Source organism: Clarias gariepinus, chromosome 18, assembly GCF_024256425.1.
Source record: "Clarias gariepinus isolate MV-2021 ecotype Netherlands chromosome 18, CGAR_prim_01v2, whole genome shotgun sequence".
NCBI lineage: Eukaryota > Metazoa > Chordata > Actinopteri > Siluriformes > Clariidae > Clarias > Clarias gariepinus.
The window spans coordinates 969,921-997,791 of record NC_071117.1 but is presented as its reverse complement, the minus strand read 5'-3'; the positions used below and the strand labels follow the sequence as shown (position 1 = coordinate 997,791).

Sequence of the window (27,871 nt, the reverse complement as noted above, 5' to 3'; positions counted from 1 at the left end):
CAGGTGTGGCAGTAATCAGGCCTGGGGGTGACTACAGAAATTGAACTCAGGTGTGATAAACCACAGTTAAGTTATTTTTTAACAAGGGGGGCAATCACTTTTTCACACAGGGCCATGTAGATTTGGAGTTTTTTTTCTCCCTTAATAACGTAAATCTTCATTTAAAAACTGCATTTTGTGTTCAATTATGTTATCTTTGACTAATAGTTAACGGTTTTTGATGAGCAGAAATATTTAAGTGTGACAAACATGCAAAAGAATAAGAAATCAGAAAGTTTTTCACACCACTGTATATAAAAGTTAACTTTTCCAACATGACAATATTGCAAAACATAATTGGGTGAACATTCACAGGGTGAAAGTAATGCAGTGGGCAAGTACAGTATGTCTCTAAGAAAAAAAAGAGACATAAGAAAAAGACTACACAAAATTTTGCTTAGAACAATATTACAAAAACAAACCAAAGAAGAAGAATGTTATTTGTCACTTTACAGCACAGTGAAATGTCTGCTTCACATATCCCAATTAGGATCAGAGGGTCAGAGCGCAGGGTCAGCCAGCTTACAGCGCCCCTGGAGCAGGTATGGTTAAGGGCCTTGCTCATGGGCTCAACAGTGGCAAATTGGCGATACTGGGGCTCGAACACCTGAACGTCCGATCAGTAACCCACTAACCCAAAGCCTTAACCGACTGAGCCACCACTGAAAAAGAGTGTTGCATTTGGGGCAGGCGAGAATTCTACCACTGAACTACAACTGGAATCCCATTAAATCAGTCTTTCATGTTGTTGTTGTTGGTCAGATGTCCTTCCTAACATGATCCTTCCATTGTATTTAGGCTTGGCACTGCATATAGTGGGTTTGGGTATTGGGTGGGAATTAAACCCGGGAATTGAACCAAGAAACCCACCACTGAGTCACCGGTGCAAATCCATCTTTTATGTACACAAAGTAGACAAAAATGGAAGTCCTATTTTGCGGCCAACTCAACACTACTACAGTAGATTTTGCTGAACATCTAAACAGTGCTGGTATTATTTATTCATCAGACATTTTGTCAGTAAATTTTATCACAATTTTAGATACATATGCTAATTAGCTAAAAATCAGTGCATAGGAACACAAATTTATAGAACTGACTTTGGATGGAGTAACAGGAAGACTCCATCAGGATATTTTACTCTCAGTGTTGTAAGGTGACGTAACATACCTTCATATAGACTGTATGATTGTAACAGGAAACCTCTGTGTTCAGGAGCACAGACTTCACCAGACTCCTGGACGTCTTATCGTCCTTATTGAAAAAAGCACGACTGTCCTTTCTCACAGCATCAGCGTTGAGCTCCAGTGACACATTTAGGTCACTCCTTACTCCCCCTAGGAGAGAAGATAGTCACAGTTATCATAGTAGTGCCTTAGTGGTGCTTCCTAGACCTGCATAAACTGGCACCAATGGTACTGGAGTGATTGTCTCTGTTTGTGTTTGTTTCCTGTAATCTAAGCATATTGTACCTGTAAACTGGAAGAAAATGTGGATGAAAAGAACAACAAGATATTTTATATGATGCCAACCAGGAGCATTTGCCTCAGGTGTTTTACACACACACACACATACACACATACACACACACACACACACACACACACCTGTCTTTAGGACTAGTGCCTCGACAGAGCAGCCGGGCCGATGAACAAGGCACAGATAGTATTGCTGCATCAGATGTGTAAGGCTTCTCACCCTTCTTGAAAAGTCAGGCAAACTTTGATGTTCAAGTCAAATTTGGGATTGTGGTAAAATTTGAAAAACTGATTGAACAAACATTTACAGAAGACTTTTATTTACATGAGGCTCTTAATAAAACATATGAACGGTGCAAATGTTTAAAAAAAAAAAAACATACATCTATAAATGACAATCCTGGCCGAGGTGGCTCAGGAGCCCAAAGCAGTCGTTCCTGTGAACATTCAGTGAGTGGAAGACCTGAAATCAGCAGAGAACTTGTCACCAACTTGTGGCAAAGACGCATCTGTCCATAGTAACTGTAAACATTTCCAATCCATTTCCACATGTTCGGACCATTAAAGGAGATCAGGCTTGTTATTTTAGCACCACTGCAGCAGTCAGGTGAGGACACCTTTCTTCTCATTAGGGGTTGCAGTCTGGCATGTACAACACGCACACACAAAAACACACACACACACACACACACACACACACACACACACATGTATACTATGTGTAGGCTATGTGTATACGTGTGTATGTTGTGTGTTCGTGTTTTGTATCTGTGCCCTGTGTTCTGTGTTACCACGTGTACCTGTGCTCATACCTTTGCTTTTGGTGTCCTCTGCCATACTGAAGCAGGTGCTGAGGTAGAGGACAGGAATAGCATTGTCTGAGCTGCTGTGGCAGTCAAAATGATTTAGGTTGATTTCAGACGGGGAGAAACTGAGCTTTGCTGAGACGGACACAACCGGCCGAGTTCTGAGAAAAACAATCACATCATTTAGGTCAAAAGTGATCTTTACATGAGAAACGTTTCCTGTATTTGGAGTCATTACACTCACACTGTACATTTGACTGAACTGTACCTCAAGAGTAAAACGCTCCCTTGTGCTCCAACAGCAATGTCTATCAGACCATCCTGTCCCATGTCCATTACACCATCAATCGACAAGCCGAAATGCTGAAGCTGCTTATTAATGGAACTTGAAACAATTCTCTACACACACACACACACACACACACACACACACACAGAGAGAGAGAGAGAGAAAGTGCATAACATTTTAAATATACAGTAAAGTAAATGACAGTATATGATTGTGTAAAGCTTCTTTGTTGATCAATTCCTGCTCTGCAGATCAATCCCTGCTATCTGTTATCACCCAGATGAGGATGGGTTCCCTGTTGAGTCTGGTTCCTCTCAAGGTTTCTTTCTATTACCATCTCAGGGAGTTTTTCCTTGCCACTGTCGCCCTCGGCTTGTTCACCAGAGACAAACTGACCATTTTGATTCATACAAATTCACATTTCATACAAACTTAAATAATTCTTTTGATTGTGTAAAGCTGCTTTGGGACAATGACAATTGTTAAAAGCGCTAGACAATTTAAATGTAATTAAATTAAATAGATAGTCTTTGTGTCTGTTTGGAGATGTAACAGGGTTTACTGAGACAGAAGTGTAAACTGTATAATAATTTATTAAGGTGGATGTTTGAGGTGAACCTGGCTGTATTGGGGTGGATGTTCGAGATGTACCTGGCTGTATTGGGGTGGATGTTTGAGGTGTACCTGACTGTATTGGGGTGGATGTTTGAGGTGTACCTGACTGTATTGGGGTGGATGTTTGAGGTGTACCTGACTGTATTGGGGTGGATGTTTGAGGTGTACCTGGCTGTATTGGGGTGGATGTTTGAGGTGTACCTGGCTGTATTGGGGTGGATGAATGAGGTGTACCTGGCTGTATTGGGGTGGATGTTTGAGATGTATCTGGCTAGATTGGGGTGGATGTTTGAGGTGTACCTGGCTGTATTGGGGTGGATGTTTGAGGTGTACCTGGCTGTATTGGGGTGGATGTTTGAGGTGTACCTGTCTGTATTTGGTGGATGTTTGAGATGTACCTAACTGTATTGGGGTGGATGTTTGAGATGTATCTGGCTAGATTGGGGTGGATGTTTGAGGTGTACCTGTCTGTATTTGGTGGATGTTTGAGGTGTACCTGGCTGTATTGGGGTGGATGTTTGAGATGTATCTGGCTAGATTGGGGTGGATGTTTGAGGTGTACCTGGCTGTATTGGGGTGGATGTTTGAGGTGTACCTGGCTGTACTTGGAGCGGATGCCGTGATCACGGTTGCCGAGGTAAATGTAAACGGCTCCTTTTTGATCATCTTCCAGTGGAGCTCCAACAGCTAAATCCTTTAGCTGGTCTCCATTCAGATCTGATACAGCAGCTAAAGTCATCCCAAACCGACCCTGAGCTGATTCACTAATCTCCAACTGCTTCTCCAATTTCAGCTGCACACACACACAAGGCACACACACACACATTTTGTTTCGGTACACATACAGTATATTTAAATTTTCTAAATAAACTGGAGGGTGTGATAATGAGTGAGGTTTCATAAAATACTGTGTACAGCGTGATGAGGTACAGTGCCAGTCAAAGGTTTGGGCACACCTTGTAATTATTGTTTTATTATTATTATTTTAGAACAAAACTGTTTTTTTTTTTTTCCTATTTTATGAAATAGCACATATGAGATTAAATAATTACATAAAAACAACAGCAGCAGTGAGTTGTTATTTTAGGACATGAAGGTCAGCTGTTCTGGAATAATGAAACTGTCTCTCATGAAGACCTTCCCAGGAAAACAAGACCAAAACTGAGCTCTGCTGCAGAGGAGAAGTTTACTTGAGTCACTAGCCTCAGAAATCACCAATTAACAACCAGCACCTCAGATTAGAGCCGTTATGAAGCTTTACAGAGCAGAAGTAGCAAATATACATCTCAATATCAACTGTTCAGAGGAGATTATGGTGTGTTTTGGATAAACGCCTTCAGTATTGTTTTACAGTGTAGAAAGAAATAAACATCAAGAACGACCATGGAGTTAGTAGGGGTGTACAAACTTTTGACTGGTAGTGTACAAAGTCACTGAGGTATAAATATACTGCTTCAGTAACACACACTGTACAGTAGTATGTGTGTGTGTGTGTGTGTGTGTGTGTGTGTGTGTGTACCTGCTGTGTGAGTCTGTAGATATACACCCGTCCCTCTGTCTGAGGATGAGGTTGGTAATACAGCGGAGCTCCAACCACGAGGAAGTCAGTGTTGTTGTCTGAGTCCAGGTCTAACACACACACCGATCCTCCGAAATACGAGCCGATCTGCAGATTTGTTGGATACAGGTGATATATACTGTGTACCTGGCATGTATCAGTGTTTGTTCTGCTGTTGCAGTGTATTTGATGTGTTTTAGTTCACCTGCTATGGAGCAGTAATGCATGTTTCAGGTGTTTCCCCATTAATTATAGTGTTTAACAAGCTGACCTTTTCACTGTACTTACTATAAATTTGATCATATTCATTCAACATAAAAATGTCAAATAACTCCCTGTTTACAGTGTTATCCAAAATATCACACAGTTTATGTTCTCCTGACCTTTGAGAGATTTATTTCCAATTTTCTCAAATGTATAATATGGATATCGTGATCTATATAAGTGTCCTTGTTTATTCCTCACATGGTGTTTTTGACCTTGATGGACTTTTTCTCTTATTGTTCTTCTTTTCTTGGCCTTACTGTACAGTAGGTTGATGTTTACATCTCAGTATAAAATGGGTGTTTTATTATTCATATTTGGATTCCACAGCTTCCTGTTTTTCACATTGTTCCTGCGAAAGTTCCTTGTTTGTTTACACAGTAGCATTTATATATCAACTGCCTTTTCTTGTTTATACTAAATAACAACATTAACTAGTTTTACGCTTTTAATACTACTGGATTTTTGCCTTTTTAATTTTTTTGCGCTTTTTTCGGAGCTGTAACCCTGTTCCCTGAAAAGGCGGGAACGAGATGCTGCGTGAAAACGCTATGGGAACATCTTTTCGTGTTGCCGGTTGTGAAGCATGTGTGTATCAAACACGCCAAATTTTAACTTATATAACCTCGGTCAGGTGACGTCGTCTGATGAGACGCACCTGCAGGTTATAAATAGGAGTAAACCGGAAACATTCCTCAGATTAATTTTGTCTGAAGGGACGTCCGGTCACGTGAGTAGCATCTCGTTCCCGCCTTTTCAGGGAACAGGGTTACAGCAAAGTAACCCGAGACGTTCCCTTTCAAAGGCTACACTCGATGCTGCGTGAAAACGCTATGGGAACGAGAATACCAACGCCGCCGCACTGCAAGTGTCTGGACCCCCGGGTTGTGTAGCGTGTGCGCACAAAGACCGAGGAGGTCTCAGAACTATCTCTGGGAAGATGATTCGAGCACCCGTGAACCCGGAGTAGCAGGCACATCCAGGCTATAAAATCTAACAAATGTGTGCGGAGAGGACCAACCTGCAGCATCGCACACTTGCTGCAGGGGAACACCTCTCCCCAGATCGATAGATGAGGCAATCCCCCTGGTTGAATAAGCCTTTATTCCTAGAGGCGAAGTAAGCCCACGCTTACTGAAGTACTGAAGCAATTCGGCAGTGATCTGGGTCCACCTGCTTCGTCATGCACCAACTTCCAAATACATTCCATTTGAGGGCGTAGGCTTTCGTAGTGGAGGGAGCCCAAGCATTTAAAATAGTGTCAATAACACTGGCTGAAAGACCAGCTTGACTTAGTTGGTCCCGTTCATGTGCAAAACGTGAAGGTTCCAAAGCTCGGGCCGGGGATAAAATATTGTCTCCTGCACCTGAGACAGAAGATCCCTCCTCACTGGAATCACCCATGGTGAGCCATCGAGGAGAGATATTAGGTCCGAGAACCACACCCTGGTCGGCCAACAGGGCGCTATCAATAAAAGGCGCAAACGCTGTTGACGGACCCTCGCCAGGACTCCTGGGAGCAGAGCTATCGGAGGAAATGCGTAAAGGCGTAATTTGGGCCACGTATGGGCCATGGCGTCCAGACCCAGGGGAGCTGGATGAGTCAGAGAGTAGTAGAGGGGACATTGTGCTGTCTCTTGGGAGGCAAAGAGGTCCACCTCTGCTGTAAAGAATTTTTCCCAGATCTGACTGACTACTTCGGGATGGAGCTTCCATTCCCCGTGTGTCACAGCTTGTCTGGACAATAAGTCTGCTCCCACATTCATGTGCCCTGGAATGTAAATCGCCCTGAGGGACAGGAACTTGTCCTGTGCCCAAAGCAGAACCTGGTGCGCTAGCTTGTTCAAGTGGCGCGAGCGCAGTCTGCCCTGGCGATTTATGTAGGAGACTACCGATGTGTTGTGGGTGAGGGAAGCGTCTGTCGTTAGCATCTTGCGACAACAAGACGGGCCTAGAGTGGGACCCAAAGTCATGAACCGGGGTCTGAACCACGTGGAAAGGGTACAAAGTCCTCTGCGCGTAATCTTTATTTGCCTTCAAGGATTGGCCCTTGCATGAAGTCCCCTGGCTCTTAGCCACAACTGAAAAGCTCTCATGTGCAGAAGGCCCAAAGGTATCACCGTGGATGCAGCTGCCATGAGGCCTAAACATTTTTGAAAGTGATGTACAGTCACTCTCCGGTCTAGCCTGATTTTCTTCAGGGCATTGAGAATGGATTCGATACGAGCAGGAGACATCTGTGCCCGCATAACGATTGAATCCCAAATAACACCCAAGTATGTTGTCCTCTGAGCTGGAAAGAGAATGCTTTTCGCGGCATTAGGTCTCAATCCTAATGAATGAAGATGAGCTAGGACGACATCCCGATGTCGAAGCACTAGCTCCTAAAACTGGGCCAGAATGAACCAGTCGTCTATGTAATTTAAAATACGGATGCCCTGGAGTCGCAAGGGAGCCAGGACTGCATCCGTGCACTTTGTGTATGTGCGGGGTGATAGAGCTAGACCAAATGGAAGGACCCGATATTGGTAGGCTTTTCCCCCGAAAGTGAACCTCAGGAACTTCCTGTGTTGTGGCAAAATTTCTATGTAAAAATATGCATCCTTAAGATCTATTGTCACAAACCAATCCCTTGGTTAAATTTGTGAAACAATGCTTTTAACAGTCAACATCTTGAATCTGTACTTTTTGAGATAGCGGTTCAGTCCGCGAAGATCTAGGATTGGACGCAGCCCCCTGTCCTTCTTGGGAGTCAGGAAATAATGACTGTAGTAGCCTGACTCTATGTCTGGAAGGAGAACCTGTTCTATGGCCCCTTTTTTCAGCAATGCCTGCAGTTCAAAAGTCAACAGAAGCGCCCTTTCCAGTATCACGGAGGTGGTAATCACGCCGTTGAAACGCGGAGGGCAATGTACAAACTGAATCCTGTAGCCCTATTCTACAGTCTTTAACACCCAGGGAGATATGTTTGGCAGTAGCTTCCACGCTGCCAGCTTCTCCGAAAGGGGCACAAGTTTTAGCACTTCGGCTACACGGGGGGTGTTAGTGGTTCGGCATCCCGGATTACAACAGGATAAAACCGAAGGACTAACGTACTGTTGGTGGCCGGTGTTGTCCGAAACACCAAAGGCGGCGGAAACTGAGCACCAACCCCCTGGGGGTGCCAGGGAGGGCGTCTTCCTATGTGAAAGGGTGTTGGTCCTCCCCCACGGTCCTGGGCGCATAAGCTTCAGGACGACTTCTTTGAAAAGAAGACTGTGCGGCGATCTGACCTCTTTGAGGCAGCCTGTGAGGGGCGGCGAGCCGTACCCCTGTCTTTACGAGGGGGTGCCTGGCTGCTGACGCTTTCTTTCTGCGCCTCCCGTCTGGCGCGAATCAGATCTGATCGAGACTGGGTGGCCGACAGTCTCGACTCTTGAGCACGGCGTGGGAGAAATTTCCCAAAAGCCTGTTCATAAAGCCTAGCTTCCCGAAACCTGGTGGCGACGGAATTTACAGCTTCGCCGAACAGGCCGGAAGGTGAGACGGGGGCATCAAGGAGGAATGTTCGATCCTTATCCTTGATGCCCGTCAAATTTAACCATAGGTGCCTTTCTGTAGACACCAGGGCAGCCATAAAACGGTCGATAGCACGGGCTGTCTGTTTGGTCGCACGAAGGGACAAGTCAGTCGCCCGGCGTAATTCTGTGAAGGCTAACTTTAGCAGGTTGGCCTGATACGCCTGCAAGACCGCCATGGTGTGCAAAGATGCGCCGGCTTGACCTGCTGCTTGAAACGCCTTCCCTACCAGGGTAGAAGAAGTTCTACACGGCTTGGAGGGAAGTGTTGGCTTCTTTAATGAGGATGATGTCCCAGGAGAGAGATAGCAGGCGAGTGTCTCTTTTATCTGAGGCATCACCATGTAACCACGTGCTTTTGCATCAACAATATTCGCATAAAACGAAGTTGAAGGAACAAAAATACGGAATGAATAAGGCTTTCTCCATGAACGAGTTAATTCGTTGTGAAGGTCGTCAAAAAAGGGGAGAGAGCGACGTTGTGGCTCCATCTCCTGGCCACCCGACAGAAACCTGTCATCTAATTTTGAGTGTTTGGGGAAGGCTTGCTCCTGTGGCCAATCAATGTGCAGCCGCTCGACTGCACGCGTTATGACTTCAAGCAGCTCCTCATACTCTCTATCTCCCTTAGAGGAGTGTTCCGAGGTAGCTACTTCCATTTCCACAGAAGCAAGAGAGCAAGCCTCTTCTACACACTCACGAGAAGCACCGGAGTGCGCTCGTGAAGTGGAAGGAGAGACTTCGCGATCGGAAGAGAGGGTGAGAGAAAGGAGGGGTGACTCCGTCTCTCGCGCCTCGGCCAGATCGGCTTGTGATCCCCAGGAATGCAGCGTGGCTCGTGGCTCTCTAAAGAACGCAAGGCGCGCGCGAAGCACCTTCATGGAAAGAAGATCACAGTGTTCACAGCCTCCCTCAAGCCCTTGGAGAGCGTGACTTTCCCCCAAACACTCAAAGCAAAAAGTGTGGAGATCGCCCTCCGCGAGAAAATTCCTACGCGGAGGGACACATCTAGTTTTAAACTTCGCCATTATATCGGTGAGTTAACACTTTTCTTTGATTTTTAATTTTTATTTGCTTTGTTTGTGACACACGCTCACAATGCGGTCATGAAGACAAAAGATCTGAGGAATGTTTCCGGTTTACTCCTATTTATAACCTGCAGGTGCGTCTCATCAGACGACGTCACCTGACCGAGGTTATATAAGCCAAAATTTGGCGTGTTTGATACACACATGCTTCACAACCGGCAACACGAAAAGATGTTCCCATAGTGTTTTCACGCAGCATTGAGTGTAGCCTTTGAAAGGGAACGCGCGTACCATCTGAGAACAACAAGCGGAATCCATCACCAAATAATTAAAACTCAGACTCAGGTACGATATAATGGATAATATTCAGCTTGTTCAGTGTGTGGTAGTGAGCACACACTGAATTTTACTTGTGATAGGTGTGTGTTAGTAAGCACTCTGAATGGAGAAGATATTAGCGTTAGAGGAGCGCATCCAGACTTTAGAGAGGGTTAGAGAGCGCAAGACCAGTGTTATTCTATAAAGCTAGGACTGTTAAATATTAGATCTCTCGCATCTAAAGCAGTTATAGTTAATGAAATTATCACGGATCAGGAGTTTGATATACTCTGTTTAACAGAAACCTGGATTAAACAGGACGAGTATGTAGCTCTAAATGAAGCTAGTCCTCCTGGATACAGCTACATACACCAGCCTCGGTTAACTGGTAGAGGAGGAGGCGTCGCAGTTATTTACAATGATAATCTGACTATTATACAAAAACACGGACACAAATTTAATTCATTTGAAGCTCTCTACAGTAACATAACAAGTGTAGCTACAAATACTAAGTCAGCTCAGTCGATTCCACTAATCGTCATTTACAGACCTCCAGGGCCGTACTCTGAATTTCTTAGTAAATTTGCAGATTTCCTCTCAAACCTAGTCGTTTTAGTAAAAGACCTCGGTGTGATTATTGATTCCAGCCTTTCATTTGAAGCTCATGTAGATAATATTACCAGGATAGCATTCTTTCACCTCAGAAATATTGGCAAGATAAGAAATATATTGTCGCTAAACGATGCAGAAAAACTAGTTCATGCTTTTATCACCTCTAGGTTGAACTATTGTAATGCCTTACTCTCTGGTTGTTCAACAAAGTTAATAAACAAGCTTCAGCTAGTCCAGAATGCAGCAGCGAGAGTCCTCACTAGAACCAGAAGATACGATCACATCACCCCTATCTTATCTTCACTGCATTGGCTCCCTGTGAAATTTCGCATTGATTTTAAAATACTTCTGTCACACACACCTGCCTTGTGACGGCACTAGGACCCGGAAGTAGTACGGTCGCAAAACAGGAAGCATAAAAGGAGACAAGATGGCACTTCACATCGCTTAGTCATTGAGTTCGCCCAATGTCAGTTCAGATCGTCCGTCTGCCATTTCGTGAGTACTCACTTTCTTGGGTCTACTTTCTGATTCGAGTGTGTGTTTATAGGACGCGGGTTAAATTTGTGTTTTTCCCTTGCTTCCCTTTCGTGAGAGTTCTTAGACTAAATCGCGTGGTTATCCTGCCTACTCGCTTGCTTCCCCGTTTGGGTTTACCATCCACGCTACAAAGGGCTAACTGCTAAGTGCTAAGTCTTCTGATCATCCCGGTTAGTTTCGTGACAACTACTCTTGCAGACAGTTGTTCTCTGAGGACCTGTGACTTTAGACGCTCAATATAATATAATAAAATGCACTCCATTTAATTTCACACATCTCCTGTTATACTGAACTTCCAGTCTCACATAGTTTTATGCAGATCAATCCCTGCTATCTGTTATCACCCAGATGAGGATGGGTTCCCTGGTGAGTCTGGTTCCTCTCAAGGTTTCTTCCTATTACCATCTCAGGAAGTTTTTCCTTGCCACTGTCGCCCTCGGCTTGCTCACCAGGGACAAACTGACCATTTTGATTCATACACATTCACATTCTATACAAACTTAATTCTTTTAATTGTTTAAAGCTGCTTTGCGACAATATAAATTGTTAAACGCCTATACGAATAAATTGAAACATAAGACTAATCATTTTTTTCATTTTTGCATATTTATTGACTTTTACAATCACTGAACATTGGCACACTCATGTACATTTACACTCACCCTGGATATTTCTGGACATTGGCACATTTAGGCACCTTCTCACTCACCCTGGACATTTCTATTAAATTTCACTTTTGCACATTGCACATTACACATTCATGCACATTTGCATATTCATGGACATACCTATTTAATTTTACCACAATCCAGTTCTTTTTCAGTGTACAAATCCATTTTTTTTTTTTCGTTTAATGTAAATAATGTGCATATTTATATTTACAAAAAAATACAGCTATAGGTTTTCTATAGTTTTCTATATTTCAATATTTCCTATATTGTATAGCTAAGTTTATTTTATATTTTTGCTAGATTTTTAATAGCTATGTTTTTCTCTGGCTATGTTTCTACATATTCTATTCCTTATTTTATTCCATAATTCATTTTTTATTTTAACCTTATTTCATTTTTAGGTCATGAGTGGTCGTAGAAGCATTTCGCCGCATATAATTTTATTTGTCACATACACAGTCATACACGGTACTGTGTATGACTGTGTATGTGACAAATAAAATAATATTTGAATTTGAATTCTATTCTATCTTATGAATTATTCTATTTACTACACTGTCATGGTGGTGTAGCGGTTAGCACTGTCGCCTTGCACCTCCAGGGTACAGGCTCGATTCCCGTCTCTGTGTGTGTGGAGTTTGCATGTTCTGCCTGTGCTTGATGTGTTTCCTCTGGGTACTCTGGTTTCCTCCCACAGTCCCAAAACCTGCAGATTAGGCTAATGGGTGTTCCCAAATTGCCCATAGTGTGTGTATGTGTGTGTCCTGCGATGGATTGGGACCATGTCCAGGATGTACCCTGCCTCATGCCCTTAGTTTCCTGGAATAGACTCCAGACCCCTTTGACCCTAAATTCAGGGTAAAGCAGTCTAGACGATGAGTAAGTGAGTGAGTGAGTGAGAGCTCAGTCTGACTCATGTGTGCAAAATAAATCTCCTCCTGCTGAACCCTGGCTCTGAGTCGCCTGATCCTGTTGTCATTTAATGCACTCCAGAAGAAGAGCGTTTAATAAATTACAACACAGTGCAGAGGGAACAGTTAATTCTTACCAGTTCTCCTGCGATATTGCTGATGGCTTCCCACTTGTCAGTGCTCTTCCTGAACAGAGTCACCCGACCCCTGTAATCACATCTCGGTGCTCCAGAGAACACAAGAGAATCTCTGCCCCTCTGCCCAACCACAACAGAGTAACCTGAACACACACACACACACACACACACACACACACCAAATGTCACCTTATTACAGAACCAGGACAGTGTAAGCTCAGCTGCTGGGGTTCTGCATTAGACCTGGACTAATCACGTGTACAGTACATGCCACTAACAGCTCAAAGAAACAGAGACATGTGCTTGTGTAACAAACAGTGTAACATACCATTGTATGAATCAGTATTTAGGTTTATGTCTTTGATTTCCATCTCACTGATCGAAGCTTCAGATCCTGTGACCTCATACAGGTTTCCAGTCCAATGATTAGATCCAACCGCTCCCAGTATGAGAGTGTCCTGGAATAAATAAAGAAGTGGTGAACTGTTTGTGTTTAGACAGATTTTAGAAAATGTATTGAATGCACATGTAACTTTATAATGAGCATTTCACTACATATCATACTGTGTATGGTTGTGTAGGTTAAACTCTTTTCAGTTCATTCAGACTCCATTTACATTATATACTACATCTGTTTCCCTCATTGCTGAATCTTGATTGTGTTTGATGGGTCATTTAATTAAAATTTCTAATGTTGATATCCATAGTTTACCCCTGTGTATAATCCCTGCTCTTTTTCCAGTTTGTTCTTTTTCTGTCGCTATTTGTTCATCTAAATGCAGAGATTTTGGCATTTTATTTGTTTGTTGTTTTATTTTTATTGCTCACTTTACAAAAAAAAACTGCAGTTTTATTGTTTTCTTGCAGTTATACAATTTTTCTGAAAGTAAAATTAAGTACAATGCAGTTTAAATGCAGTTGTATTGATATATGATTATGTAACTTTGTACTTTTTAAAGAGTTAATTGCTAAAATAGGCCCATATCAATTATTACAGCAAAAGTTCCTCATTTGTTTGAATCCAGCTCCAAACAACAAAACTCCAATTCCGGGTACGTTATCATGTTTAGTATTAAGAAATTTGCATTTTATTCGCGTGATGTCAACTTACTAGGTCACATCTATCTAAAGGAATCTTTGAAAGGAATCAGCATTGGTAGTGGTCCATTTTGTATTGAATATAAAAAAAATTGTAAAATGCAACCACGGGGGGACGCAATCCAGTGTCTCCTTGTGCCAGTCCCAAGTCTGTATAAATGCAGACGGTTGTGTCAGGAAGGGCATCCAACATAAAACATTTGCCAAATCAATGATGTAAATCACAAATATAATTCCCATACCGGATCGGTTGTGGCCCGGGTTAACAACGACCGCCAATCGTGCGGTTGAAGCTTATGAGCAGGGTTCAAATTGCTTTACCATAGTGTGGATAGGAAAAGAAATGGAGTAGGAGTTATTCTGAAAGAAGAGTTCGTAAGGAATGTTCTAGAGGTGAAGAGAGTATCAGATTGGGTGATGAGTCTGAAGCTGGATATTGAAGGGATAATGTTCAATGTTGTTAGTGGTTATGCCCCACAGGTAGGATGTGAGTTAGAAGAGAAGGAGACATTCTGAAGTGAGTTAGATAAAGTGAGGCAGAGCTTCCCCAGAGGTAAGAGAGTGGTGATTGGTACAGACTTTAATGGACATGTTGGGGAAGGGAACAGAGGTGATGAAAATGTGATGGGCATTTTTGGTCTTCAGGACAGAAATGTAGAAGGACAGATGGTGGTGGACTTTGCAAAGAGCATGGAAATAGCAGTAGTAAATACTTTCTTCCAGAAGAGGCAGGAACATAACGTGACATATAATAGTGGAGGCACAAGCGCTCAGGTGGACTACATCCTGTGTCAACATTGTAATCTGAAAGAGATCAGTGACTGCAGAGTGTTGGTAGGGGAGAGTGTAGCCAGACAACACAGAATGGTGGTGGGTAAAATAACCCTGGTGGTGAGGAAGGTGAAGAAGACAAAGGCAGAGCAGAGGACAAAGTGGTGGAAGCTGAGAAAGGAAGAATGTTGTGAAGTCTTTAGGGAGGAGTTGAGAAAGGCTATGGGTGGTCAGGAGGTGCTTTCAGTTGACTGGACAACTACTGCCAGTGTGATTAGGGAGACAGGTAAGAGGGTACTTGGTGTATCATCAGGTAAGGGGAAAGTGGACAAGGAGACTTGGTGGTGGAATGAGGAAGTCCAGGAGTTTATACAGGGAAAGAGGCTAGCTAAGAAGAAGTGGGACACTGAGAGGACTGAAGAGAGTAGACAGGAGTACAGGGAGATGCACCGTAAGGCCAAACAAAGAGCATATGAGGACTTGTATGCTAGGCTGGACAGTAAGGAGGGAGAGGTGGATCTGTACAGGTTGGCAAGGCAGAGAGATAGAGATGGGAAGGATGTGTAGCAGGTTAGAGTGATTAAAGATAGAGATGGAAATGTACTGACAGATGCCAGGAGGGTGATGGGAAGATGGAAGGAGTACTTTGAGGAGTTGATGAATGAGGAAAACGAAAGGTGAACAAAAAGTAGAAGAGGTGACTGTTGCGGAACAGGAAGTAGCAAATATTAGTAGAAGTGAGGTGAGAAGGGCGTTGAAGAGGATGAAGAGTGGAAAGGCTGTTGGTCCTGATGGCATACCTGTGGAGGTTTGGAAATGCTTAGGAGAGGTGGCAGTAGAGTTTTTGACTAGTTTGTTTAACAAAATCTTGGAGAGTAAGAGGATTCCAGAAGAATGGAAAAGTGTATTGGTGCCAATTTTTAAGAACAAGGGAGATGTGCAAAGCTGTGGCAATTACAGAGGCATAAAGCTAATGAGCCATACAATGGAGCTGTGGAAAAGAGTAGTGGAAGCTAGGTTAAGGGCAGAGGTGAGCATTTGTGAGCAACAATATGGTTTTATGCCTAGAAAGAGTACATCAGATGCAGTATTTGCTTTGAGGATGCTGGTGGAAAAGTACAGAGAAGGTAATAAAGAGTTGCATTGTGTCTTTGTAGATTTATAGAAGGCGTACGACAGGGAGAGGAGCTGTGGTATTGTATGAGGAAGTCTGGAGTGGCAGAGAAGTATGTTAGAGTGGTGCAGGACATGTATGAGAGCGCTAAGACAGTGGTAAGATGTGCTGTAGGTGTGACAGAAGAGTTCAAGGTGGAGGTGGGTCTGCATCAAGGATCCTTTTTGTTTGCTCTAGTGATGGACAGGATGACAGATGATTGTGAATATATCGGTAGGAGGATGCTGTGGTTGCAACTGCCAGGGAGGAGGTCCAGAGGAAGACCAAAGAGGAGATTTATGGATGCAGTGAGAGAAGACATGAAGTTAGTTGGTGTAAGAGAAGAGGATACAGAGGATAGGGTTAGATGGAGGCAGATGATTCGCTGTGGCGGCCGCTAAAAGGGAACAGCCGAAAGACAAAGAAGAAGAAGAAGATTAAAAAAATTGTAACATCGCATAAATAAATCATGGGTAGTGTATACTATCAGTAAAAAAAAAAAAAAAGCACATTATGATGAGTTTAATTTTCAAGTCGCGTGAAATTTGCTGTGTTTTCCATTTCAGGAATTAAAAATGCTAACAATGTCACTTTTGGGCTTTACTGTGCTCCGTAGAATCTCAGTGGTACCTCATAACCCCTCACGGGCGAGCTGTCTCCCTAAATGCGTGTTCCCTGGACCGTTCCCTGTACGAGGTGAGACTAAGAAAACGCATCCCGATGGGGGAACCAACTTCGACACAACACTAGCATTTGAGCCTCACAGCGGGGCGAGTGAGTGACAACTGGGTGCTAAGGCTAGCCCACCAGAGCACACCTACTCTGCGCTTCACGTGTCCAGCAGGTTTGCTCTCCTGTATCTGAACCCATTACTGAAGGTATAGGCTCAGACTCCTTCTGTATTTCCTGCTTGTGCATTAACATGTGCTCAGCAAAAGAAACTGGGTGATGTAATAAATTTGTCTGACTCTTTTTTTATGTCAGGAGGAAACAAATGAGGAAAGCATGCCTCAGCCTAACCCCTGTGTGAAATCTAGTGACGTTCCCAAGGCTACTTCTAAACCAGATGCCAAATGTATAACTCATGCGAAGCTGGTAATATCTTAGAAGGCCAACCCTTCGCAAACCCATTGTTTTGAGACTGCAGTGGAGAAAGGGGAGCAGGAGAAGCACCCCAACTGCAACAAAATTGGTGTTCTAATGCGAAAGTGGTCACCACGTAATTCTTCTGATGATTGGCATAATGTATGTCAGGTTGTAGTCCCTCTGTCATGTTTGCGGGTCTTGTGTCTGCGTGGCATAACTGCAGAGGCACAGGATGACTGTTTTAAAGTTCTTTTTATTAATAACGAAAGAAAGTTACACGGAAACCAAACTCGACTTTGAGCACAACAGGAATCTTTACTTTAATTCCCTCTTTGAAAACACAACATTCACATAACCACTACAACAAATGCTAGACGCCTGAATGAGGTTCAGTTAGGCTATTTATAATCACTGACCGAGGTGCAGTCTGGGACATGCAGTTCCCAACTAAACATAACCAAAAAACACAACCAAAACCAGTCTTTGGGTGCTTTGGTGCCCTCTAGGGATTAACCCTTACACCCTCAAGAATTTTGCAACTAAGTTCTCATGTTGGCCCATGACCATTCTTGTTCTGGTCATGTAGGCATACGGAAAACCTACTCACAGGCTTTAAAGTATTTCGTATGGCCTGGTATGAGGGAGATGTACTGTAGTTCAATACTATAGATCTTGTCACACATGTCAACTCGTAGGTAAGTCAAATCAAACTCTGCCTCCTGGGCCCTTGAAGCCTATTTCAATTGAAACTGAACCCTTTGAGAGGGTTATCGTTGATTGTGTTGGTCCTCTGCCAAAAATGTGCTTTGGAAGTTGCTATGGAATGATCTGCCGTTGTATCTTAGACAAATTAAATCTTTTATGGTTTTTAAGTCATCACTTAAAACACTTTCAACTCAGATTGATTTGTTGACTGATATTCTTGTGTTTATTTAAACTGACACTTATTTCATTTGTGATGTAACCTATTCTTGTTAGGCGGTGTACAGCACTTTGGCCGACCTTGTTGTTTTTAAAGTGCTGATTGATTGAGTTTGATTGATTGCTATTTATTTACGCTAATGTGTGCTGCCACGCGTTATACAGAAGCTATTCCCATTCACTATAACACTGTGACCACATGTGAACAGGCCTGGACTCACCATAAGGCATACGCAATGCCGACGCACATTTTGGCCGACGCACATTTTATGGGCTGGGGCTGTCAGTCATAATTTAATATTTTTTAAAAAGTTTATTAGGCCAATTAATTTATTACCGCAACAGTAGAGTATCTGAGACACAAATCATGGCCCATTGGTTGACTGTCTTGAAGGACATTGAGCTAGTCTCCCTCCAGGCCAGCCCTCATCTCCCCTTGACAAAATCTGCTATTTAGAGTTCGACCAGAGTTTGAGATGAGTTCGTCTATACCAATGGATAAACCAGAAAAGAGCAAATAGGGTGCAGAGAAGCTGCAGGAGAAAAGACGCAAAAGCCTACAAGTGGAAGCAGCAAAATGTGCGAAAATCACAGAAATGCTTGCCACCACCACACGTTCAATTACAGCTGCTGGTGTAGGGCCATCAACATCTAGTGCAGAGGCAGTCCAGTGCTCAGGCTGCCGGAGCGGCACAAGGGAGCGTACAACAGAATAACGTCAATGTTAGTTACACAGATGAAGAGGGAGTAGCTATTAAAATTGATTCGGAGAAGGAGGAGGTGGTGAGAGACATGACTCAGCAGGAACAGGTTGAGGAAGGGTTCAGAATAGCTACGAGTCCAGTAAGAACTAGCCGAAATGTTGGCAGAGTGAAGTGAGGGACATTTATGTAGGGAAGACAGAGGGCTTTTTTGTGCTGTGTGTGTGTGTGTGTGTGTGTGTGTGTGTGTGTGTGTGTGTGTGTGTGTGTGTGTGTGTGTCACTCGTGCTTTTGAGTGTTTGTCGATAACCTGCACCACTAGCCTACTGTACCTAGCTGCTACTTACAAATGAACCGTCTGCCAATTAGGTACATTCTCTTTGTCATGACATTTGACATGGTCTGACTGTAGGCCTACTTTATCTTGACTTATTTGTGTTTGTGAACAGTAAATTTTGTTAAACACTTGTCTAAAGTCATCTCAAGCAGTGTTTTGTTTAACGATAAATTTTGCTACAAGGTGGGGATTTTGTCACTGTGGCCTTCTGTTTCAAGTCTGAGTATTGTAATGAGAGTAATAAAAGACTGTAATAACAATAATAATAATTAAGAATAGTTTTTTAGCAAAGTTATTCGCTTTCATGCAGGTTACTGGGGTTAATGTTTGAAAAAAAATAGTGAGCGCATATATCCTTTGATATGTCATATGCCTCAGCATATTGTTTAAATAATCATGGTGGGCCGCTATGGCCAAAAATGCCAGGGCCGTTTTTTGGTCCCACTCCAGCCCTGTCCGGAACTATACCTAAATCCGGTGGAGGGAATGCAGGATTGGTGTGATGTGAGCATGTAGGTTCTCTAAGATAGTGGTACATGATGGAGCTGACCTTCGTCAGTCCACCACTTGGTGCACGAACAATAATCTATCAACACCAATAAGACCAAGGAGCTCATTGTGGACTTCAGGAAAGGAAGAAGAGGTTCACATCAACCCATCTACATCAACGGGATGGTTGTTGAGCCTGTCTCATCCTTTAAGTTCCTGGGGACCCACATTTCAGAGTACCTATCCTGGTCCACTAACACCTCTAGCCTGGTCAAGAAGGCTCACCAACGCCTATTCTTCTTGGGAACACCTAAGAAGAACCAGCTGTCCTCAACTACTCTGGTGAACTTCTATCACTGCACAATGGAAAGCATCCTAACCAACTGTGTCACAGTTTGGTACGGAAGCTGTTCTGTTGCTGAGCGTAAGGCACTGCAGCGGGTGGTAAAAACTGCCCAGCGTATTATAGTGACTCCAATTCCATCCATTGAGGACATTCAAAGGAAACACTGTGTGCAACGAGCACACAGTATTCTTAAGGATAACTCTCACCCTGCCCACAAACTGTTTTCTCTCCTGCCTTCCGGTAAGCGCTTCAGGTGTGCCAGGTCAAGAACCAGCAGACAGAGAAACAGCTTCTTTCCCAGAGCTGTCTCCTTATTGAACTCTGCCCCACCTGCCCACCCCTCACACACCCCTATACTCCTCCCATTACACTATTTACACTTTACACTATTTATTATGGACTGCACTACAATGTACATACCTGTTTGAAAATACAAATATCCATGCACAATATATTTGTAAACTTCTGACTGAGTATATACTCGTACATGCCTACTTGTAAATTCCTGTACATTATGTTCATATCCACCTGTACATGTCTACTTGTAAACTCCTGTCTTTAGAGAATAGCAACCTGTACATTATGCTCATATCTATTTGTAAATTCCTGTCTACAGTTAATAAAAACTTGTATATATTGACCACCCACTTTAAATTTATAATTATAGTTACTTGCAATATGTATACTATGCTTACATAATATCCTGCACATTATGTTCATATCTATTTGCAAATTTCTGACTACAGTTAATAACAACCTGTATATATGGCTTATCCACTGTAAATTTATAAGTATAGTTACCAGCAATCTGTATAATATCCTTCTGTAATAGTTACCCATAGCTTCTCCCTGCACATATCCCTCTTAAGTGTACTTAGAACTTATACTTTTATCCTGCACTTTCTGATAACTGCACTTCTGGTTAGACCTAAACTGCTTTTCGTTGCCTTGTACTTGTACATGTGTAATGACGATAAAGTTGAATCTAATCTAATCTAATTTAATCTTTTGAAAATTGGCATAAATGCGACATTGCATTCCCTTTAAACAGATTGATCTCCCGCACTGCTACAGACATTTAACTTCACAGTGTTATAATAAACAGTACACACGCACACGGATGATGACTAGACATGTGACACATGCGCACTGAGACTGAGCATTAGAGACCGACTCCACAGATCACCCACAATCCCACAGCGAGAGGATGAGAAGAACCATTAGCCTAGTTGTGATCACATGACCCTCTGCAGACATGCGCATGCGTACTACTCATAAATCAAGACCTCGCTCATTTAAAAAGTTAAAATTTATTACAAATTTTAGCTTGTCTTACAAACCACTTTGACCGAGTTACTCACGATCCAAAGTTCCCTTGTATACCTGTACACATTGACATTTCATACAACTTTCATAATTTCTTTTGATTGTGTGAAGCAGCTTCGTGACGATAATTGTTAAAAGCGCTACACAAATAAAATTGAATTGAACTGATGTTAGTGTGATCAGTACCTTGTCACTTGCAGCACTGAATCCGCTCTGAGACAGCTCTTTACTAAACAACATGCCCCGAGTTCCTGAACACACAAACCCCATAATTCATTAGTGACAATCATTTATTTCATTTATTTATTCTTTTATAAAAAAGCTTCAGTCATGGTACTTCAATCTGCTTATCATTTATTCATTTGTTTGCTTCTAGAAACAAAATAAAAAAAATAAATAACTTAAATAAAATAAAATTTATACAATAAAAAAAATCATAAGAAAGGCAAAACTATACATAAGACTCACAACTAAAATTACAAAATGGTAATTTTAAATAAATAGGTAATAAAGAATATTCCATTTTGTAAGATTAGACAAAATTAGGCTAAATAGTTCTTATAATAATTTACAAATAGAAAATGACACGAGATCAATTCACTGTCCTGTGCCCTGAGCTCTGTGTTACTGTTCTAATAACCTACTGGTCATTACCTATGCAGTTAATATAATAATAATAATAATAATAATAATAATAATATTTTGGTAAAATTTTTTAAATTATATTTTAGTAAATGTATTCTTATTTGTCTAAATCATTTATACAAATTTAATCAAGTTGACTTTTTTAAATGCAAAAGAGTACATAAAAATTAAAATTATCCCAGTGTATCACACCTTTTCTTGTTAAGAGCTTATTGAAGCTTGCGAAAAGCATTAAAGGTTTGGTGTCCTTAAATAGTACAAAATTATTCATGTCCATCAGGAATAAATAAATAAATAAATAAATAAATGAGACTAAAATAAAAAAGAGAATTATTCAGCACACCAAGTAAAATGTTCTGGGTCATGCCACTTGTCTGATGGAAAAACACAATAGAATATTATAAATATCTTTTTATATTGGTTTTAGAAATGAATATTGAGAAAACTGAGGTGTTTTCATTACCCTGCATGCCAAAGATCTTATTTTGTAAATTATCCAAAAGTCCATTAAGTCCAGCGTAGTTGTTAATCATGAAGATGTTGTTCTCTTTCGGCTCTGAGGCAAACTTTTTCAGCTTCTCTAATTTGACTTGATGCCCCACCTAATGATGAGAAACAACTTCATTACAGCACACGATTAGTGAGGGAGAGGGGAGACACTGAATGGACTGATGGATGATGAGAGATAAGTGTACAGATGGATGGATGGATGGATGGATGGATGGATAGAGAGGTGATAAGGTCTGTGTGTTACTGACTCACCCCAATAACAAAGCGAGCGATGTTTTGTTCCTCACAGCGATGTATGACGTTATTGTCTAAATCAGAAGGAGCTCCATCTGTGATGATGACGAGGGCTTTAGTCGCCTCAGGATTCGCACCGGACTTATTATTATTAAACAGATGATCACTGGAAAATAAACACCAAAACTCTACTTCATTATCACTGAACACTCTACAGTCTGAAGGTCTGTAAACCACATTTAGGAGGTCAGGCTGGATTAGTTCATTAACATATGCAGCATGTTTATTTATGTACAGTCCTATGAATTTTTACTGTTTTTACATTTTTCTGAGTCAGTAAAAAACTTTCGGATTTCCACAGAGTGATTTTTTAAAATAATGAATAAATGTAAAAATATATATTAATTAATGTAAAAAGGAAAAGATGTCACGGGGCCGAGCGAGTCGGGCAGGCTGATAGAACCCAAAACAGACACATCACACAAGAATAAAAAGTCTTAGTAAGTTTAATTATGAAAGTGCTGAAGAAAGGAGGAGCAGTGCTTAGTGTCACTTAGCCTGTGATACACCTGTATAGTAGTGCTTTTTCTATTTAAAAAAAATATATTGATTTTAATGTTTTTAAATCAAGTGTATCCATTTCAGTATGTGTAGAGTCCACAGTACTAGTCCCTGTGTTTAAGCTCTGACTATAGGAAGCATACAGTAAGAGTGTTAATATAAACCTGATGTTCATGTTACTGCAGGATCTACAGGCTGTTATATAAAATAAATTCATACCTTCTGACCTTTAAATATTTACTGTAGGATACCATACAGTATGTGTGTGTTTATATACTGTGTGTTTATATAGAGATACTCACAGGGTGAACTGGATGGCTCTGTGTGTGTTTGTGAGCTGCTTCATGTGCCCTTCGTCATCAAGTCTCTTCTTCGCCGTGCCACTAACATAATCTTTAAAGGTGAAAACTGTCCTGAAATCGCTAGAAAACTGAACAGCAGCAAACTACACACACACACACACACACACACACACACATATACACACACACACACACACACACACACACACACACACACATATATACACACACACACACACACACATATACACACACACACACACACACACATATATACACAAATATAACAATAACAACTCATTGTGTTGTGTTTATTCGCTTCCCTGTATGACTATATTGACAATAAAGATCTCTAATGTAACATAATGTAATTATGTAATTATTTCTTATGCTCTCTCTCTCTCTCTCATATTTATATTTTTAATATCAATGCAGCTGTAAAAAAAATCTATTTTGTCTCACAAAAAATTTTATTTTTGCCAAACTGTGAAATATTTTTTTAATAATCAGTCATGCACTGATTACGTCTGTTTAATGAAAGACACACAATCATAATCAAATAAACATCAGAGACACAAGAGGAAATCAAAAGGAAGAAGAAAAAATCATAATCATAATCACATAAAGTCTCATGAAGATTTAATATAGGATGTGTGTGTGTGTGTGTGTGTGTGTGTGTGTGTGTGTGTGTGTGTGTGTGTGTGTGTGTGTGTGTGTTGTATTGAGATGTGGTGAGAGGCATTGTAATATTACATGGTGGTGTGTATTGTTGCAGCGTCGGTGTGATGTTCCATTGTGTGTTATTGTGTTTATTTACCTCAATAGATGTGTTCTTCATTGTTGTCATGATGTTCCATATGAATTCTTTATTCTTATTGAAGTCAGATGTTTGCATGCTGCTGGAGCCGTCAAAAAGGAAAACCAGGTTCACTTTACTCTCCGTACACTCTGTGAGGAAACAACACAAAACAATACAACACAATAACACAATACACAGAGTGATCCGTTAGTTACATCATGATACATTCCTGACATGGCTTGGACTGTATTTTAAAGACTTTGGTCATTAAGTAACATTACTGACAATGAGAAAGGTCTTGGACTCGGATAATGCAGGATTGTTTTTTCTCTGATAGACTCTGCAGTCAATCAATAGTTTAAGACTGAAGATCCATGAACAGTTCTGTACATGAGTCTCCAGAAATAAAGCTGCTTAATCACCTTCTCTGTTATATTGAACTGTCAGTCTTACAGCACACAGATATACCACGGACTGATTAATGGTCGTTGTATCTGATATTACGAGAATAAAGATCGAAGGGTTCCCCCAGTCTGGTTCCTCTTATGGCTTCTTTCCTATTGTCAAGGACATATTCCACGATGGAGTCTATGATGCCATTTAATCTAACAAGTGAACAAAAGCCTCAGATCATCATAGAACCTCCACCGTATTTTACAGATGGGATAAAGTTATTTTTGTTATAGATATTACTTTTTATTGTAAACTTTAAGTGTTTATAGGGAAAAAGCACCAGTTATGTTTCATCAGACCTGTGGAACATGACTCTAGTCACAGCTGTAGGAGTGTTTTGCCATCTTCAGATGCTTACATGTGTAGTACATGAATAAAGAAGGCTTTTATTTCCTGGCATACTGTCCAAATATGTTGGCATGCTTGTGGCATTTTTGTTGGATATGGAGACATGGAAACCTATATATAGCTATATATATAGCTAGCTGCATTGACCCTGCCCTTGATAAAACACAGTGGACCAACACCAGCAGCTGACATGGCACCCCAGACCATCACTGACTGTGGGTACTTGACACTGGACTTCAGGCATTTTGGCATTTCCCTCTCCCCAGTCTTCCTCCAGACTCTGGCACCTTGATTTCCGAATGACATGCAAATTTTTGCTTTCATCCGAAAAAAGTACTTTGGACCACTGAGCAACAGTCCAGTGCTGCTTCTCTGTAGCCCAGGTCAGGCGCTTATGCCGCTGTTTCTGGTTCAAAAGTGGCTTGACCTGTTGAATGCGGCACCTGTAGCCCATTTCCCGCACACGCCTGTACACGGTGGCTCTGGATGTTTCTACTCCAGACTCAGTCCACTGCTTCCGCAGGTCCCCCAAGGTCTGGAATCGGTCCTTCTCCACAATCTTCCTCAGGGTCCGGTCACCTCTTCTCGTTGTGCAGCGTTTTCTGCCACACTTTTTCCTTCTCACAGACTTCCCACTGAGGTGCCTTGATACAGCACTCTGGGAACAGCCTATTCGTTCAGAAATTCCTTTCTGTGTCTTACCCTCTTGCTTGAGGGGGTCAATGATGGCCTTCTGGACAGCAGTCAGGTCGGCAGTCTTACCTATGATTGCGGTTTTGAGTAATGAACCAGGCTGGGAGTTTTTAAAAGCCTCAGGAATCTTTTGCAGGTGTTTAGAGTTAATTAGTTGATTCAGATGATTAGGTTAATAGCTCGTTTAGAAAACCTTTTCATGATATGCTAATTTTTTGAGATAGGAATTTAGGGTTTTCATGAGCTGTATGCCAAAATCATCAATATTAAAACAATAAAAGGCTTGAACTACTTCAGTTGTGTGTAATGAATCTAAAATATATGGAAGTCTAATGTTTATCAGTACATTACAGAAAATAATGAACTTTATCACAATATGCTATTTTTTGAGAAGGACCTGTATATTTGGCCAAGTGCCTGGTGTCATCTTTTGCCACAATGAACATGAAGCATTTTTATATGTTCTGGGGAAATCCTGAGGAACAAACAGTGAGAGAGTGAGGAAGAGAGACAGGGCGTGGGAGAGTTAGAGTTTTAACATCAAATCCAAGAGGAGACAGGAAGGTAGTAGCATTAAGAATTTAACTCAGAAATATCAGATCAGAAGAGGAAGAGATATCAGAATCTCAGGAGAGAAAGAGAGGAAAGGAGTAAAATGAACTCATTTTGTATCAATAAACACAAACACTCAGTTCATCAGGAAGATATAAATAACAGCTTTCAGCCAACTCAAATATATACATACGGAAAGAGAGATTATCAGGGGTAAGATGTTTTTGTTAAAAATATATATTTCTTGAGAGACTTGTTTATTTATAAATAAACTTGTTTCAATTAAAGATTAAATTTTATCTTTTTTATTTAAGAAACTACTTCACCAAAAGAAATTAAAACGGTAGAGGGCAATGACTTGGACTGAACAAATACAAATTCTAGTTCGTGGGCTGATCACATGAACTCGCTACATGAAGTGTTTGCTCGTTTGGAAAAAGCGTCTTTAACAGTGAACCTAAAAAAATGTGAATTTGGGAAAGCCGTGGTCACTTACTTGGGTAAGCAGGTTGGCCAAGGCCAGGTGCGTCCTGTTAATGCTAAAGTGGAGGCAATTAGGAATTTTTCCATTCCCAGGTCAAAAAGAGAGCTGCGGCGCTTTCTGGGCATGGTTGGATACTACCGTGCGTTCTGTAAAAATTTTTCCTCTGTTGTATGCCCTTATTAAATCCTGTGTCCAAAGCTTTCGTCTGGAGTCGGGAGTGCGATAATGCCTTAAATGCTGCCAAAGACCTCTTGTGTAGTGCCCCAGTTCTCTCCGCCCCTGATTTTTCCAAACCATTTAAGCTGGACGTGGATGCTAGCGCATCAGGCGCAGGTGCAGTTTTACTACAAGAAGCCGAAGCAGGAATTGACCAATTGATTCTAAAGCATAGCAGCATTACAGCACCATTGAAAAGAAGGCCTTAGCGTTACTCCTTGCCCTTCAACAATTTGAGGTCTATGTCGGTGGTAGTTTCCTACCTGTAGTAGTTTATACAGACCACAACCCCTTAGTCTTCCTTCTACGTATGGCGAACTTGAATCAGAGGCTGATGTGGTGGTCTTTAGTGGTCCAAAGTTTTAACCTTGACATACGCCACAAGAAGGTTACTGAAAATATTTTAGCGGGCGCTCTGTCTAGGTCGTAAAAGTAGAAATGTATTTCTATGTTGTTTTTGTCAAAATGGGATTTTGACTTTTATGGGTGGGGGTGTTACGATGGCATGTATGTGTTGCATGTATAGCTGCTTGTTGCAGCGTGTGCGCTCTCTCTCTCTCTCTCCTTTGCTTTCCCTTTCTTACAGGTGGCCCCGCCCTAAATGGACGTGCCGTTACGTGCCCCGTGGTTGGTCGTCCTTGGACCTGCGCATCTTTTTAAAGGGACGAACGAGAGCGGAAGCGCATGCAGGTTGTTGGTGGTGTTCAGATGTGCCGAGAAATATTGAATTTAAAAGATATACTGTTGTGTCGCGCCTGTGGTACGATTGTCTGTGCGGTGATAATTTCCTTTTGGTTGTTTTTTTTTTCTTTTCTTTGTTAGCATGACAGAAGCGTCTGCAGGAAAAAGCGCGCGCCCGAGTCCTCCAAGGTATGGAAGCGATTTACATTAAACGCCTCTAAGAAGACGGTAACCTGCACGCTATGCAAGACCGAGCTTTCATGGCATGTCATGCACTAACACTTAAACAGAAAACGTGTTGGTGTTACAGATGGCGAAACGTCAGCAGGGTCGCTAAAAACT

General features: G+C 41.7%; 1 protein-coding gene across 1 annotated transcript in view; it reads right to left on the bottom strand.

Moving 5' to 3' along the window:
* The window catches only part of LOC128506942 (integrin alpha-M-like), a 100,222-nt gene that overhangs the window by 51,374 nt on the left and 20,977 nt on the right, over positions 1-27,871 (bottom strand). Inside the window, exons 7-18 of the mRNA XM_053477553.1 lie at positions 24,121-24,251; positions 23,304-23,446; positions 22,459-22,606; positions 22,160-22,298; positions 21,238-21,302; positions 13,152-13,281; positions 12,824-12,966; positions 4,747-4,893; positions 3,823-4,020; positions 2,592-2,722; positions 2,330-2,484; positions 1,210-1,376 (exon numbers count right to left, since the gene is read on the bottom strand). Of these exons, the coding sequence (XP_053333528.1) occupies positions 1,210-1,376; positions 2,330-2,484; positions 2,592-2,722; positions 3,823-4,020; positions 4,747-4,893; positions 12,824-12,966; positions 13,152-13,281; positions 21,238-21,302; positions 22,160-22,298; positions 22,459-22,606; positions 23,304-23,446; positions 24,121-24,251 (1,697 nt within the window). The remainder of the gene's footprint in view (positions 1-1,209; positions 1,377-2,329; positions 2,485-2,591; positions 2,723-3,822; positions 4,021-4,746; positions 4,894-12,823; positions 12,967-13,151; positions 13,282-21,237; positions 21,303-22,159; positions 22,299-22,458; positions 22,607-23,303; positions 23,447-24,120; positions 24,252-27,871) is intronic.